Raw genomic sequence first — 17,127 nt, forward strand, 5'->3', positions numbered from 1 at the left:
GGGCTGAATGGCCTCCTTCCATGCTCCCTCTCGAGCACAGACACTCTCTGTACTGCACTCTCATTAACGCACTCTCATTAACACACACTCAATCTACAACACTCGCTAGCATACTCCAACACACAGTCACTAACAAACAGACAGACATTGACTGACGTTCTCTAATCTGTTCACTCACTCACTCCCATCCTTTCAAAGTGCACATGCACGCTCCCTAACATGTGCATTCTCACTCCCCAAACACACACAGTCCCCAGTATGAACACACTCACTCCAGTGGGACTGAGCAAAGCTCCTGTTGTGTAGCTCTGTCTGAAGGTTCTGGATTTGCACAACCAATTGTAAGAAGGACACCAGGCATAGAGCTCTGTAAAATGGTTTATTCAATGAAATGTGTAAAATACAATACTGATTAAAAAGAGTTTTGTGTAGACATACAACCCTGTCCATTATCAAAATAGAGCCTCAGTCCATCAGCTGAAGAGCAAGGACAGTAAACTGCAGACAGAGATCAGACATTCCTCTGCCAATTCTAGTTTCATTTTGGTTACACATATCCCAACGCACATCAGCACAAACACAATAAAGAGCAGGCAGCTCGTACTGCCTTGTAAGTATTGCGAGAATGGGAAATACATACTTCACCACCATCAAGCCAATGTGTCCATGACTGGAAACTTGACCAAAATCCAACTGTTGTTGGGGCAAGGCTGGCTGTGGGGCAGGGTATCCAGAAATCTTTAAAATGTAAACCAAATGTTCTTTTCAGCTTAATTGGGTTATGTTTAAGGCTCAGCATTAGGTGGTAAGCCCAATATGGTCAGGCCTGTAGAGTAAAGGAGTTCCATTGAAGTCAGGCCCCTACAAAGCTGCGACACATCAGGTATGCTCCCGTAAAAGGTTTGTGGTGATTGAATGATGATACCTGGTAGGCTATCAATTGCTGCAGTCCCAGGAGCATGGTGGTTAATCTTTAAAACCACTGAGATTTTTGCATAAAGAGAGATAACTGAACTGCCTTTTGCAAATGCTAAACAGTGTCAAAAACCCCAGATCTCGCGCCATAAAAACAGAATTTAATTTTTTTCAGTTGTAGCTCATCTTAGATTACAAACTAGTTCACCGTTAGAAATATATTCCACAATCTTAAGGGACAGTAACACCAGCTAGGCACACACGTCACAGACTCACGGTTAACACACAGATCATTCATGACCTTCAGAGATGGGAGGAAGAAAATCAGAGCATCAGGCCAATAGTGAGATTGTCAAATGCAGATCACTCGCTTTAACATACATCAGGGTTACCAACACTCTCGGATTGTCCTGGAGTCTCCTGTAATTAATGATTAATCTCCCAGGCCATCTGAGAGAAAAATCATTGGGGTTTTCTCTTCACTTTAGTATTGGTTGGACTCACAATAAACAACAGGCTCAGAACAGGGCCCTGGTATATGAGTGCTCTATGTAAAACCATGATAGATAGAACAGTTTCTGGAGCACAGAGGATTGTGGGTATTGCAGTAACCATTATTGACCAATTGCCTCACAGGGTGATCAATAACTGGAGGGTGGGGGCTGGGCAATGAAAGAAGGAGGTCATGTGATAAAGCTTTCCAGAATACAACCCAAGCACAGTTGACAACAACACAAGCACATTGGAGGTCAGGAACCATACACAGCCACCTATAGGTAACCTACCTTCCCTCACAACATTATTACATATAAACATGCAATATGGAGGCAATTGCAGACAGAGGGGTGTTTTTTTTGGATTACCATTTACTTTGGCCTTCAAAGTGACAGACTGGTCATTTAAACAAACAGCAATTCCTACTTATTTTTGATATGGCTTGAGGGGCTGAATGAACTACTTTTGTTCCTGTGCTATTAATATAAAATTTCCTTTCCTGCTTCTGAAGTTGGTAATGTCAGAACTCAATCCAATGTTCCAGTCTATTGCAATTCCTGCTCGAGCTTCAATAAGCTCTGTGTAAAACCCAACCTTGGAATATGTTTTCATACAAACAACTTTAACTTGACAGGCTGCTGCTTTTCAGAACAGCTGAGTACCAGACTGAACGTTGCACAAACCAGCTGACCCCTGGGAGACAGCCTCACCTTTTGTCCGATTCTTTGAATAAGACATCTTTGAATAAGGGCCAAGAACATTGCCAGCTGGGTGGATGAGGGGGTTAATCCTGTTCAGCCCACTGTTTGCACGGAGCAGAGGGAGCTTTGCCTTCAATCATGCTGTAGTTGAGAGTGACACTCAGTGTGTGAAATGGAGTGTCCCCTTCCCCAACACCAACAGCGGTCACCTAGAAAATTCATCAAAAACAAAAGCAAGAGTAAAACATTTTCCTACAGCTTTGACTATGGAGATAAGACTGAAATATTGACAGCTCAGTCCCAATGATTGACAGCTGAGGGCAGTTCTGGTTAACTGGAAGTAAGGAAAGGCAAAACAAGAAGCTAGAAACTGAAAGAATGACAATTCATTTTGAACAAAATTAATTCCCTGTCAAAACTCACTGGGGATGTAGTTCTTTAAACTTTACCATAGTTTCATGTGGTGTATTCAGCCTCACACACTGCACCTCTTTAACATTAGGAAACCCACACTATACTCTCATCCAGAACAGAGTGTGATTAAGCCTGAGCACTTTAATTGTTACAGCATCTAGCTTGCATTCAAACATGCAAATCCAGTCAACACCAGTATACTTCGTCTTGGGGCTTGGTGGGGGAGGAGTGTGTTGGTTGGGAGGGAGGCAGGGCACATCTCCCAAGGCAACGGCAGTGCTCGGAACACCCTCTGCCCCTATCCCCCTTGGGTGTTTTGAAAAGATTTAAGCTTCTCTTATGCAATTGACTTTGGTTCCATGGAGGGATCAGCTCCCCAGGTGACCCAGATTGATGCTCCTCTGTGTACATCCACTCAGATAAACTTGTACACTGCAAACGAGAGCCAGTGTGAGAGGCTGATACTTTAAAAGATCCGACTACAAGCTCCCAGCCAAAAGGATGAACGCAGCAATCCCTCCCCGCCCGCACCCCTCCCCTACCCAACAGGTCTAGCACAGTCCAAGTGATGTGTGTCCATATCAAGTCCTCTTCCATTGGCTCTTTAGTCAGATTTGTCCTTCTTCTTGGAAGTGAAAGGCACTTTACCAGCCACAGTGGACCCCACCGTCGAGACACCTCCTGCCACAGCTGACACGCCACCCTTCACTAGTCCCACACCAACCGCTGGCACTGAAGTGACGGCTGTCTTGGTTACCGCCAGCCCTTTGCCGCCAAGCCAAACCGCACCACCCACTGTGGCACCAACAGCTCCTTTGGTGATGTTGTAGAGGCCACCAGTCACTTTCCAGATCATTCCGCCTTCTGTTTTGGGATGATCCTTTGAGGAGTCGGGAACTGGAAAAGAAGAAAGTCATTGGCCAGGTCAAAACAAAGCTTTTCTGCCCAGGGCCACTGGAGAGTGACCAGCAGCAACAACCCCACCAATTCTTTTAATTTCTCCCTCATCCAAGGCCAACTGAAAGGAAATAACTTATATTTACACTGCCTTTCACAACCCCAGGTCATCTCCAAATACTTTACAGCTAATTAAATACTTACAAAGTGCAGGAAACATTACAATTTCTGCACAGTAAGATCCCATGAACAGGAATGAGAGAATGATCAGATAATCTGTTTTTAGGTGTTAGCTGACAGGTAAATATTGGGCCAGGACCACCAGGGAGAAATGCTCTACTCTTTTTTGAATGGCGCCATGGAATATTGTTTGTCCATCTAAGAGGCAAGCAGGTCCTTGGTTTAACATGACAGTGAATCGCTTCCTCACTACTGCAGGGTCAGCCTGAATTATGTGCTCGAGTCTCTGGTGTGGGCCCTAAATCCAGCTCCTGACTCAGAGACGAGTGTGTTCAGCACTGAGCCACAACTGACATTTGGCCAGACCTCACCAAAAGCTGCCTGGATCATCATCATCATCAGCTAACTTCAGGAACCTGGGATTTATTTACTTTCTGTTTTACCATAAAGCTGAATGTTTCATTTCAAAGAATCCAGCTGGCCTCACACTCACCACCATCAGGCCATGTCCATGGATGTCACAGTCACAAGAAAACCTGACATGAAACTCAGTTCCAGCATTCTGTTGTGACCTGGACTCAGACAGTGCCACGGATTATATGCAGGTTAACAAGAGTTAAAATAGTGCAGATGCTAGGGCTCTGAAATAAAAACAGAAAGTGCTGGAAGACTTTGGGGAGTCAGCAGGTCTGGGATTATTTGTAGAGAAACATGGTTAATGTTTCAAGTCCAAAATGACTCTTGGACACCAAACGTTAACTCAGTTTCTCTCTTCACTGATGCTGCCAGACTTGCTGAGTTTTTCCAGTAACGAGGTTTTAAACACCCAGCTGGATAGAATTTTTATTAAAATATTTGAACAGGTTACATCGGCCAGACTTGCATTCTATTGAGTTTAGAAGATTGAGGGATGATCGAATTGACGTGTTTTAGATGATTAAAGAATTTGATAGGGTAGATAGAGAGAAACTATTTCCTCTAGTGGGGGGATCCAGAACAGGAGGACATAACATAACAATTAGAGTCAGACCATTCATGGTTGATGTCAGGAAGCACATCTTCACACAAAAAGTAGAGGAAGTCTGGAACTCTCTTTTGAACAAAGCTGTTGTTTCTGCTGCTTAATCGAAAATTTCAAAACAGAGATTGTTAAATTGTTAATATGGCTGGGTACATTGGGTTTTTAAAAATTCATTCAAGGGATGTAGGCATTGCTGGCTGGGCCAGCATTTATTGCCCATCCTTAATTGCCCGTGAGAAGGTGATGGTGAGCTGCCATCTTGAACCCACAGTGCTGCCAGGGAGGGTGTTCCAGGATTTTGACCCAGCAACAGTGAAGGAACAGTGATATATTTCCAAATCAGGATGGTGAGTGACTTGGAGGGGAACTTCCAGGTGGTGGTGTTCCCATGTATCTGCTGCCCTTGTCCTTCTAGATGTCTTGGGTTTGGATGGTACTGTCTTAGGAGGGTTAGTACACACTGCTGCTACTGAGAGTCAGTGGTAGAGAAAGTGAATGTTTGTGGAAGGTTGCTTTTTCTTGGATTGTGCCAAGCTTCTTGATTGTTGTGGGAGCTGCACTCATCCAGGCAAATGGAGAGTATTCCATCAGTCTCCTGACCTGTGTCTTGTAGATGATGGACAGGCTTTGGGGAGTCAGGAGGTGAGGTACTCGCCACAGGATTCCTAGCCTCTGACCTGCTTTTTAAGCCACAGTATTTATATGGCTAGTCCAGTTCAGTTTCTGGTCAATGGTAACCCCCCAGGATGTTGATGGTGGGGGATTCAGTAATGGTAATGACATTGAATTTCAAGGGGCGATGGTTAGATTCTCTCTTGTTGGAGATGGTTACTGCTTGGCACTTGAGTGGCACGAATGTTACTTGCCACTTGTCAGCCCAAGCCGGGGTATTGTCCAGGTCTTGCTGCATTTGGACATGGACTGCATCAGTATCTGAGGAGTCACGAATGGTGCTGAACATTGTGCAATCATCAGTGAACATCCCCATTTCAGACCTTATGATGGGAGGAAGGTCATTGATGAAGTAGCTGAAGATGGTTGGGCTTAGGACACTAGGGTGAATGGAGCAAGCCCTCTCTAATTTGCCCCATTTTAAGCTGTTTCAATTTAACCTTTAAGGGTCAGTTAATGGGGCAGGTATGCATCTTTAGCTTCGTGAGTTTTGTTTCGTGCCGGGTATTCTGTAGGGTCATGTGACCCGATCAGCACCATTTTGGAGCAGCTTCTCCCTCTCATTGACACTCCCAGCCACTGATCCTCCCAGTTGCTGACCGATCCTCCTTCTTGCTGACCCTTCTGGTCTCTGGCTAACACTCCCAGTTGCTGGCCAATCTCCTCCTTGCTTCCCTACTGGTCGCTGGCCAATCTTCCCATTACCCAATTCCCCCAGTACCTGAACCTTGCAGTCTTAACCCTCCCAGTTTCTGACTGAGCTGACACTTGCTGACCCTTCTGGTCGTTAGCCAACCCTCCTACTCCCCAACTCTCCTGCTGAGGGCTTACCTCCGCGGCTCTGCAACACGAAGCTGCTCTTGGCTAAAGCTTCCCACCTCTTGTTACTCACCTCCCCAGCCCTCGCTCACAATGAGGGTTAGGGACAGGGAAGCAGTGAGCAGGAGAGCTGGGGAGGGAAAGGGTCAGAGAGTGGGAGAGTCTGGGAGCACAATCCGCAGTGATCAGTGACCAGGGAGCGGGAGCTGTGGTGTATGGGAGGATTGGTGACCAGGAGAGACAGCATGTGGGAGATAAGTAGAAATGGTTAATGTATTCCCTTTATATGTTTAAATTTATTTTATTTTAAAGTTATTCCATTTATTACTATAGTAATTTAACAATTACACTAGTTCAACTTACATAAGAACATAAGAAGTAGGAGGAGTGGGCCGTTCAGCCCTTCGAGCCCGCTCTGCTATTCAATGAGATCATGGCTGATCTTCTACTTCAATATCGTTTTCTTGCACTATCCCCGTCTCCCTTGACGTTTTTAACATGTAGAAATCTATCGATATCAGTCTTGAACATACTCAACGACTGAGCCTCCACAGCCCTCTGGCATGGAGAATTCCAAAGATTCACCAACCTCTGAGTGAAGAAATTCATCCTCATCTCAGTCCTAAATGGCCTGCCCCTTATTCTGAGACTGTTTCCACTGCTTCTAGAAACCCCTAGCCAGGGGAAACATCCTTCCTGCATCTACCCTGTCGAGCCTTGTCAGAATTTTGTATGTTTGAATGAGACCACCTCTCATTCCTCTAAACCCCAGAGAATAAAGGCCGAATCTATTTAATCTTTCCTCATAGGACAATCCCTCCATCCCAGGAATTAACTTAGTGAACATTCATTGCACTCCCTCTATGGCAAGAATACCTTTCCTTAGGTAAGGAGACCAAAACTGCACACAGTACTCTGGGTGTGGTCTCACCAAGGCTCTATATAATTGCAGATCAACATACCACTTAGCTTCTTAATGTCTTGCTGCACATGCATGTTAGCTTTCAGTGACTCATGAACAAAGACACCCAAGTCCCTTTGAAATTCAATACTTCCCAGCCTCTCACCATTTTAGAAATACTCTGCATTTCTGTTTTTCTGACCAAATTAACAAGAAGATAAGAAATAGGAGCAGGAGTAGGCCAATCGGCCCCTCAAGCCTGTCCCGCCATTCAATAAGATCATGGCTGATCTGTCCCAGGCCTCAACTCCTCTTTCGTGCCAGATCCTCATAGCCCTCAACTCCCTGATATTTCAAAAATCTATCTATCTCCTCTTAAAATACTTTCAGTGATCTAGCCTCCACAACTCTCTGGGGTAGAGAATTCCAGACATTCACTACCCTCAGAGAAGAAATTCCTTCACATCTCAGTTTTAAATGAGTGTCCCCTTATTCTGTAACTATGTCCCCTAGTTCGAGATTCGAAGATGGAAACACCTTCTCAGCATCTACCCTGTCAAGCCCTCTCAGAATCTTGTATGTTTCAATAAGATCATCCCTCATTCTTCTAAACTCTAATGAATAAAGGCCTAACCTGTTTAGCCGTACTTGATAAGTCAACCTCTTCATCCCAGGAATCAGCCTAGTGAATCTCTTTTGAACTGCCTCCAATGCCAACGTATCCTTTTATAAAAACGGGGACCGAAACTTTTCAGTATTCCAGATGTGGCCTCACCAACACCCTGTACAGTTGTAACAAGACTTCCCTATTTTTAAACTCCAACCCCCTAGCAATACAGGCCAAAATTCCATTTGCCTTCTTAATTACTTGCTGAACCTGCATGCTAACTTTTGTGTTTCATGCACAATAACACCCAGATCCCTCTGTGGTGCACTTTTTGGAGTCTCTCTCCATTTAAATAATACTCTGCCTTTTGATTCTTCCTACCAAAGTGCTTGACCTCACACTTTCCTACATTAAACTCCATCTGCCAAGTTTTTGCCCACTCACTCAACCTATCTTTATCCCCTTGCAGATTCCTTATGTCCTCATCACAACATGCTCCTCCATCTATTTTTGTCTCGTCACCTAATTTGGACACATTACACTCTGCCCCCTCCAAGTCAATAACATAGATAGTAAATAATTGAGACCCTAGGACTGACCTTTGTAGCACTTCACTAGTTATGTCTTTCCAACCTGAAGAAGACCCATTAATCCCAACTGTCTTCTGTGTATTAACCAATCCTCAATCCATGCTAATACATTACCCCCAATACCGTGGACTCCTATCTTGTGCAATAACCATTTATGTGGTACCTTATCGAATGCCTTCTGGAAATCCAAATACACCGGTTCCCCTTTATCAACTCTACTTGTCATATCCTCAAAGAACATGGTATAATGTTTTAATTTTTTTTCTGACAAGAAACTTCCTCAGAACCTAAATACAATCTTTACATTTGTTGTAATGGGAAAATTTGATTCGCTTAATGTTGTTTCATTTAGAGTTATACTTTTCAAGATTACAACTACAATGTTAAGTGAGGAATTACTATACAAACCAGCCATGATCGAACCGAGGACTAAATGGCCGATTGCTGACCCTGTTCATGAATATGTGCTTACTGTGAAATGACTCTTTATCTCAGGTAGTTCCAGTGGCTGGGCCAAGTGATGGGGAAGGTACTTTACATGGACTGGGGCCTGTTACTGGATATCTGGTTTCTATAACTGAAGCATGTTGCACAGCACAAGGCAATGTTAATGAGATAACAAAATTAAATATTTGATTCACATTTTTCACTTGTCTTCAATTAGCAGATTAACCTCCTTACCTTCAGTTGGTTCACTATCGAGAGCTTCCTGCTCCTGCTTGCTTTGGGATGGTGATCGGTTCATTTCTGTACCATTCACAACCTGAAATGACAAGAACAGGAAAGGGTGAATTCTACTAGGAGCTCCCTTGGAATAGTAAGATACATAGATCAAGACAAGGCTGCTTGAGCAATCAGGCCATTATTTTGATAGTCTGGATACAAATTACCCGTTCAGCAGTTCTACCCATTGTCCCAAGGTTACACAAAGTTGCTCTCCCATCTCATACAAAATCTATATGCTCCAAACTGCAATCAACTGCAATATCTGGACATTTGTTATAATACCCCCTCTGTTGCCAAGAACACAAGGACATAAAAAAATAGGAGCAGAAGTAGACCATTTGGCCCATCAATCCTGCTCTGCCCATCAGTACGATCATGGCTGATCTTGGATTTCAAATCCATTTTCCCACCCGCTCCCCATATCTCTTAATTCCCTGTAAGACCAAAAACCTGTCTATCCCAGCCTTAAATGTATTCAACAATGGAGCACCCACAACCCTCTGGAGTAGAGAATTCCAAAGATTCACAACCTTTTTAATGAAGAAATTTCTCTTCATCTCAGTCCTAAATATTCTGCCCCTTATTCTGAGACTGTGTCCCCATGCTTTAGATTCCCCAACCGGTAGAAACAATCTATCAGTGCTCACCCTATCAGCCACCTTCAGAATTTTGTAGGCTTCAATGAGATCATCTCTCATTATTCTGAACTCCAAAAACATAAGCCTTTCGGTTTGCTCTGACTTTGTTAAAGTACATAAAGCATATGCTACAGGCTCCTCCACACCATCTTCCATTGTGTGAGATAACACCATGCTTAACCCCTGTGGTGAGGCATCACATGCTAAACCCAAGTGTCCTTAGATCATAATGGATCAAAATAGCATCACTCCACTTCTTCAAATGCTTTCTGACACTCCACAGACCACTCCCAAACTGTTCCACCTTTAAGCAGTTAATACTATAGAGTAAACATGTTAGCTAAGCAAGGGGTGAACTTAGAACATTCATAGACATTGTTGTGTATTATCCTAAATTCTTCTTTGTTCTCTGGCCTCAGCTTTCAAAATCTCCTAAAACTTCTCCTTTGGATGGATACCTTCTCTACTATTTGGTGATCAGGTATGTTGCACTTGACAGAATGAAACAACACTTGTGCTTTTTTGCGTTAATGCTGTACCCTGGAAAACGATCTAAGGCTTTGTTCAATCCTACAATGTGCCCTTCGTCTGTTTTGCTGCTAATCAGAATATCATCTTAAACAGCATACTCTCTATCAGCCCACTTAGCACCTGATCCATGTATCTCTGGAACTCTGCGGGAGCAGTAGACACCCTAAATGGTATCCTTTAATTCTGATACAACCCTTTGTATGTATGAATGGTCAGAAGTTACTTGCTCTTGTCAGTTAATTCTAAATTGTAAGTATGTATTTGACAAGGCTATCTTATTGAACACTTTCCCATTTGCTAAATCAGAAAAAAGTCTTTACTGGTAGGCAGTGGTTGTTGGTTTTGTCATATTGTATTCTGGGAAATTATGTACATGCGCCATTTTACATTTTAAATGTATACGTTGTTTTTTAAGTAGGGAGGGAGAGCATTTTGTTATATTGCCCTCTCTGCTGCCCTCTCTGTTGGGGAAGTGTAAATAAAGTTGGAAAAACTCAGCAGGTCTGGCAGCATCGGCGGAGAAGAGTTGACGTTTCGCGTCCTCATGACCCTTCGACAGAACTTGAGTTCGAGTCCAAGAAAGAGTTGAAATATAAGCTGGTTTAAGGTGTGTGTGTGTGGGGGGGGCGGAGAGAGAGAGAGAGAGAGAGAGAGAGAAGTGGAGGGGGGGTGTGGTTGTAGGGACAAACAAGCAGTGATAGAAGCAGATCATCAAAAGATGTCAACAACAATAGAACAAAAGAACACATAGGTGTTAAAGTTGGTGATATTATCTAAACGAATGCACTAATTAAGAATGGATGGTAGGGCACTCAAGGTATAGCTCTAGTGGGGGTGGGGAGAGCATAAAAGATTTTAAAATATTTAAAAATAATGGAAATAGGTGGGAAAAGAAAAATCTATATAATTTATTGGAAAAAAAAGGAAGGGGGAAACAGAAAGGGGGTGGGGATGGGGGGAGGGAGCTCATGACCTAAAGTTGTTGAATTCAATATTCAGTCCGGAAGGCTGTAAAGTGCCTAGTCGGAAGATGAGGTGTTGTTCCTCCAGTTTGCGTTGGGCTTCACTGGAACAATGCAGCAAGCCAAGGACAGACATGTGGGCAAGAGAGCAGGGTGGAGTGTTAAAATGGCAAGCGACAGGGAGGTTTGGGTCATTCTTGCGGACAGACCGCAGGTGTTCTGCAAAGCGGTCGCCCAGTTTACGTTTGGTCTCTCCAATGTAGAGGAGACCACATTGGGAGCAACGAATGCAGTAGACTAAGTTGGGGGAAATGCAAGTGAAATGCTGCTTCACTTAAAAGGAGTGTTTGGGCCCTTGGACGGTGAGGAGAGAGGAAGTGAAGGGGCACGTGTTGCATCTTCTGCGTGGGCATGGGGTGGTGCCATAGGAGGGGGTTGAGGAGTAGGGGGTGATGGAGGAGTGGACCAGGGTGTCCCGGAGGGAGCGATCCCTTCGGAATGCCGAAAGGGGGGGTGAAGGGAAGATGTGTTTGGTGGTGGCATCATGCTGGAGTTGGCGGAAATGGCGGAGGATGATCCTTTGAATGCGGAGGCTGGTGGGGTGATAAGTGAGGACAAGGGGGACCCTATCATGTTTCTGGGAGGGAGGAGAAGGCGTGAAGGCGGATGCGCGGGAGATGGGCCGGACACGGTTGAGGGCCCTGTCAACGACCGTGGGTGGAAAACCTCGGTTAAGGAAGAAGGAGGACATGTCAGAGGAACTGTTTTTGAAGGTAGCATCATCGGAAAAGATGCGATGGAGGCGAAGGAACTGAGAGAATGGGATGGAGTCCTTACAGGAAGCGGGGTGTGAGGAGCTGTAGTCGAGGTAGCTGTGGGAGTCGTTGAATATTCAACAACTTTAGGTCGTGAGCTCCCTCCCCCATCCCCACCCCCTTTCTGTTTCCCCCTTTTTTTTCCAATAAATTATATAGATTTTTCTTTTCCCACCTATTTCCATTATTTTTAAATATTTTAAAATCTTTTATGCTCTCCCCAACCCCACTAGAGCTATACCTTGAGTGCCCTACCATCCATTCTTAATTAGCACATTCGTTTAGATAATATCACCAACTTTAACACCTATGTATTCTTTTGTTCTATTGTTGTTGACATCTTTTGATGATCTGCTTCTATCACTGCTTGTTTGTCCCTACAACCACACCCCCCCCTCCACTTCTCTCTCTCTCTCTCTCTCTCCGCCCCCCACACACACACCTTAAACCAGCTTATATTTCAACTCTTTCTTGGACTCGAACTCAAGTTCTGTCGAAGGGTCACGAGGACTCGAAACGTCAACTCTTTTCTTCTCCGCCGATGCTGCCAGACCTGCTGAGTTTTTCCAGGTAATTCTGTTTTTGTTTTGGATTTCCAGCATCTGCAGTTTTTTTGTTTTTATGTAAATAAAGTTGGTTCAATAATGGCTGCCTGCAGTTGAACATGTGTTAATCTTAGTGCAATGCACATCACAAACCAACGTCAGCTTTGACATCTTCCTATCTCTATAAACTCCTACAACGCTGAGAGCTCTTTATTCCTTCAATTCTGGCCTCTTGTGCATCCTGATTTTCATTGCCCCATCACTGGCAGCTGTGCCTTCAGCTAACTTTGCCCTATGCTCTGGAATTCCCTTCCTAAACCTTCTGACCCTCATTCCTCCTTAAAGATGTTCCTTAAAACCTACCTCTTTGACTAAGTTTTAGGTCATCTATCCTAATATCCACATGGCTAGGTGTCAGCTTTGTCTGATAACACTTGGGAAGTGCTGTGATATGTTACAGGGGCTATGTAAATGCATGTTTTATTTCCCTTTTTGTTCTTTCATGGGATGTGGGCATCAATGGCAAGGCCAGCATTTGCTACCCATCCCTATTGCCCTCGAGAAGGTGGTGATGAGCACTCTAGAACCGCTGCAGTCCATGAGCTGTAGGTACAACACAATGCTGTTAGGGAGGGAGTTCCAGGATTTTGACTCAATAAGTGAAAGAATGGCAATATAGTTCCAAGTCAGGATAATGTGTGTTTTGGAGGGGAAATTGCAGGCATATGGAGGTGATCCCATGCATCTGCATTTATATCATGCCTTTAACACAGCAAAACCCAAACTCAGAGTTTTACTGAGGTTGAGGAACCATGAGTCATGAGCATTGAGTGGAGAAATATCTGGAATACACATCTCAAGGGTTAGTCACCCAAAGGTCAAACAGTCTGACGTGCTGCTGGTCACTCATCAGGCTGGGAAAAGGTGCAGGAAGTGTGAGATTCCCCTGTGGGCACTACTGTGGCAAATATGTTTTCAATATACTGTACATGTTGCAGGGGCCAGGGCAGATGGAGGCATTTAAATTCAATTAATTAAACAAATCTGAACTAAACAGTTAGTCTCAGTAATGGTGACCATGAAACTACCAGATTGTTGTAAAAACACATCTAGTTTACCAATGTCCTTTAGGGAAAGAAATCTGCCATCCTTGCTTGGTCTGGCCTACATGTGACTCCAGACCCACAGCAATGTGGTTGATTCTTAACTGCCCCTGAAATGGCCTAGCAAGCCACTCAGTTGTATCAATACTGCTACAAAGAAGATAAATAAGAATAAAATGACAAAGCCACACTCTGCCCAGTCGACCCTGCAAAGTCCCTGCAAAACATCTGGAGGCTTGTGCCAAAATTGGGAGAGCTGTCAACAGACAAGAAAAGCAACAGCTGGACATAGTCAGACTCACCAAACCATAACTCAGTCAATATCCCAGACACCACTATCACCATCCCTGGTTATGCTCTGTCCCACTGGCAGGACAGATCCACTAGAGGTGGCGGCACAGTGGTATACAGTCAGGAGGGAGTGGCCCTGAGATTCCTTAACATTGACTCCAGACTCCTAGTCTCAAAGAATCAGCTCAAACATGGGCAAGGAAACTTCCTGCTGATTACCAGCTTTCCCCAGCTGATAAATCAGTGCTCTATATTGAACTCAACTTGGAAAAAGCACTAAGGGTTGCAAGGGAAAGAATGTACTCTTGGTGATGGACACTGAAGAACCCCACCCAGAATGGCTCAGTATCACCCATACTCACCAAGCTGGCTGAGTCCTGAAGGACTTAATTGCCAGACTGAGTCTGCGGTTGGTGGTGAGAACACCAGCATGAGAGAAAAACCTACTCAATCGCGTCCAATCTATCTGTTATAGTTGCATCTGCCCATGACTGTACTGGTAGGAGTGATCACCGCACAATCCTTGTAGAGTCAAAATCCCTCATCATGTGTGTGGCACTACCACTGTGCTAAATGAGATAGACTCAGAACAGATCTAACAGCTGTTTTCAACCACAATCTGTAATCGCATGGCCTGGCATCTCCCTCACTTTACCATTATCATCAAGCTGGGGAATCAACCGTGCTTCATTGAACAGTGCTGCAGGGTATGCCAGGAGCAGCACCAGGCATACCTAAAAATGAGGTGTCAGCCTGGTGAGACTACAATGCAGGGCTACTGGTATGCTAAACTAAAGAAGCAGCATGCAATATGCAGAATTAAGCGATCCTTGAACCATAGATCTCAGCTCAGATCGAACTTTTGCAGACCTGCCACATACAGTCGTGGATGGTCGTGGATAATTAAACAACTAACAGGAGGATGAGACTCCACAAATATCCCCAGCCTCAATTATGGCAAAGTCCAGCATGTCAATGGAAAAGACAAGGCTAAAGCATTTGCAATCATCTTCAGTCAGAAGTGTTGAGTTGATGATCTATCTCAGCCTCCAACTGAGGTCCCAGCAATCACAGAAACTGTACCTCAACCAATTCAATTCACTCTGCAAAATATCAAGAAACAGTCAAGTGCACTGGATACAGCAAAAACTGTATCACAACAACATCCCAGCTATAACACCAAATACTTGTGCTCCAGAACTAGCCATGTCCCTAGCCAAGCTGTTCCAGTACAGCTACAACACTGGCATCTACCTGGCAATGTGGAAAATTGCCCAGGTACATCCTGTCCACAAGAAGCAGGACAAATCTAACTTGGCCAGTTACCGCCCCATCAGTCTACTCTCGATCTTCAGAGTGATAGAAGGTGTCACTGACAGTGCTATCAAGTGGCACCCACTCAGCAATAACTTGCTCACTGTTGTTCAGTTTGTGTTGCCCCAGGGCCACTTGGCTCCTGGCTGCACTTCAGCCTAGATCCAAACATGTACTAAAGAGCTGAATTCCAGAGGTGAGGAGAGAGTGACTGCACTTAACACCAAGACAGCATATGACTGAGCATGGTTAAGGAGCCCCAGTAAATTGAAGTCAATGTGAATCAGCGGAAAATCTCTCTACTGGTTGGATGTGGTTGTTGGGAGGTCAATCATCTCAGTCCCAGGACATCACTGCAGGAGTTCCTTAGGGCAGGGTTCGAGCTGCTTCATCAATGACCTTCCCTCTATCTTAACTTCAGAATGGGGGATGATTGCTGATGATTGCACAGTGTTCTGTACCATTCGCAACTCTTCAGATAATGAAGCAATTTGTATCCACATGCAGGAAAATCTGGACAGCATTCAGACTTCGGCTAAGAAGTGGTAAGTAACATTTGCAGCACCTGGTAATGACCATCTCCACCAAGAGAGGATTTAACTGTCTTCCCACAATGTTTAATGGTGTTACCTTTGCTGAAATTCACAACAGTCAACAGCCTGGGGTATTTCATTGACCAGAAACTTAATTGAGCCAGCCACATAAAAACTGTGGCTCCAAGAGCAGGTCAAAGACTGAGAATTCTACAGTGAGTAATTCACCTTCTGATTCCCCAAAGCATGTCCACCATCTAAAAAGGCACAAGTCAGGAGTGTGATGGAATATTTTCCACTTGCCGGATGACTGCAGTTCCATCAACACTCAAGAAGCTCAACACCATCCAGGACAAAGCAGCCCACGTGTTTGGCACCCCATGCACAACCTTAAATATTCACTCCCTCGACTATTGGCACACAGTGGCAGCAGTGTCTACCAAGGTTCCTTCATCAGCACCTTCCAAACTCATGACCTCTACCACCTAGAAAGACAAGAGCAACAGACACATGGGAACACCATGTGTCATGGGAACCCGCACGTTCCCTTCCAAGCCACAAACCATCCTGACTTGGAAATATATCGCCATTCATTCACTGTCGCTGGGTCAAAGTCCTGCAACGCCTTCCCTAACAGCACTGTGGGTGTATCTACATCACATGGACTGCAGCCATTCAAGTTGGCTCACTGTCACCTTTTCATGGTCAATTAGGGATGGTCAGCGACGCTCACAGCCCATGAAGGAATTTTAAAAAACACATTTCTAGAGCATTGATCTAGGAACTCTGTGCTCTCCTCCTTTCAAAAAAATCTCTTCTTTGACCAAACGTTTGGTTACCCCTCCAAATATCTCCCTTTGCTCAACATTAGTTTTTGCCTGTCTATGCTTCTGGGAGGCATCTCGAGTATTTTTCTGTTTAGATGGTACTACACAAATGTTGTTTGGGACCTGTTGTATTTTTATTTTGATCTTGTGGGTGAGACTAGAATGAGGGGACACAGTTTAAGAATAAGAGGTCTCCCTTTTAAGACAGTGATGAGGAAAATTTGTTTTTGCTCAGAGGGCCATTAGTCTGGAATTATCTTCCTCAGATAACAGTGGGACTGAGCCATTGAATTTATTCAAGGCTGAGTTGGATAGATTTTTGATTGACAAGGGAGTCAAGGGTTATGGGGCGGGCAGGGGGTGCAAACAGGAATGTGGAGTTGAGACCATAATCAGATCAGCCATGATCTTACCAAATGGCCGAACAGGCACAAAGGGCCAAATGGTTTATTCCTGCTCCTATGTTCCTATCCCCCTCTGCTTTGGTCATTCTCTCATGTGTACCAAATACCTTTTCTGATGAAGGATGAAACATTGAACTGTCTTGTCAGAGAGTAATAGAGCTGTTGTGTTATTCCAGTTGTTCAGACGTGAAATACAACCTGTGCTTTAACAAGACCTCGGCTACAG

The 17,127-nt window shown here is 44.4% G+C and overlaps 1 protein-coding gene across 1 annotated transcript in view; it reads right to left on the reverse strand.

Moving 5' to 3' along the window:
• Positions 1 to 366: 366 nt before the first annotated feature.
• zgc:153675 (uncharacterized protein LOC768179 homolog) overlaps positions 367 to 17,127 on the reverse strand; it is a 29,207-nt gene continuing 12,446 nt past the window's right edge. The window contains exons 2-3 of the mRNA XM_041196225.1: positions 8,894 to 8,975; positions 367 to 3,422 (exon numbers count right to left, since the gene is read on the reverse strand). Of these exons, the coding sequence (XP_041052159.1) occupies positions 3,130 to 3,422; positions 8,894 to 8,975 (375 nt within the window). The 3' untranslated portion in view covers positions 367 to 3,129. The remainder of the gene's footprint in view (positions 3,423 to 8,893; positions 8,976 to 17,127) is intronic.

This window comes from Carcharodon carcharias, chromosome 9 (assembly GCF_017639515.1).
Source record: "Carcharodon carcharias isolate sCarCar2 chromosome 9, sCarCar2.pri, whole genome shotgun sequence".
In the NCBI taxonomy this organism is placed as follows: Eukaryota; Metazoa; Chordata; class Chondrichthyes; order Lamniformes; family Lamnidae; genus Carcharodon; species Carcharodon carcharias.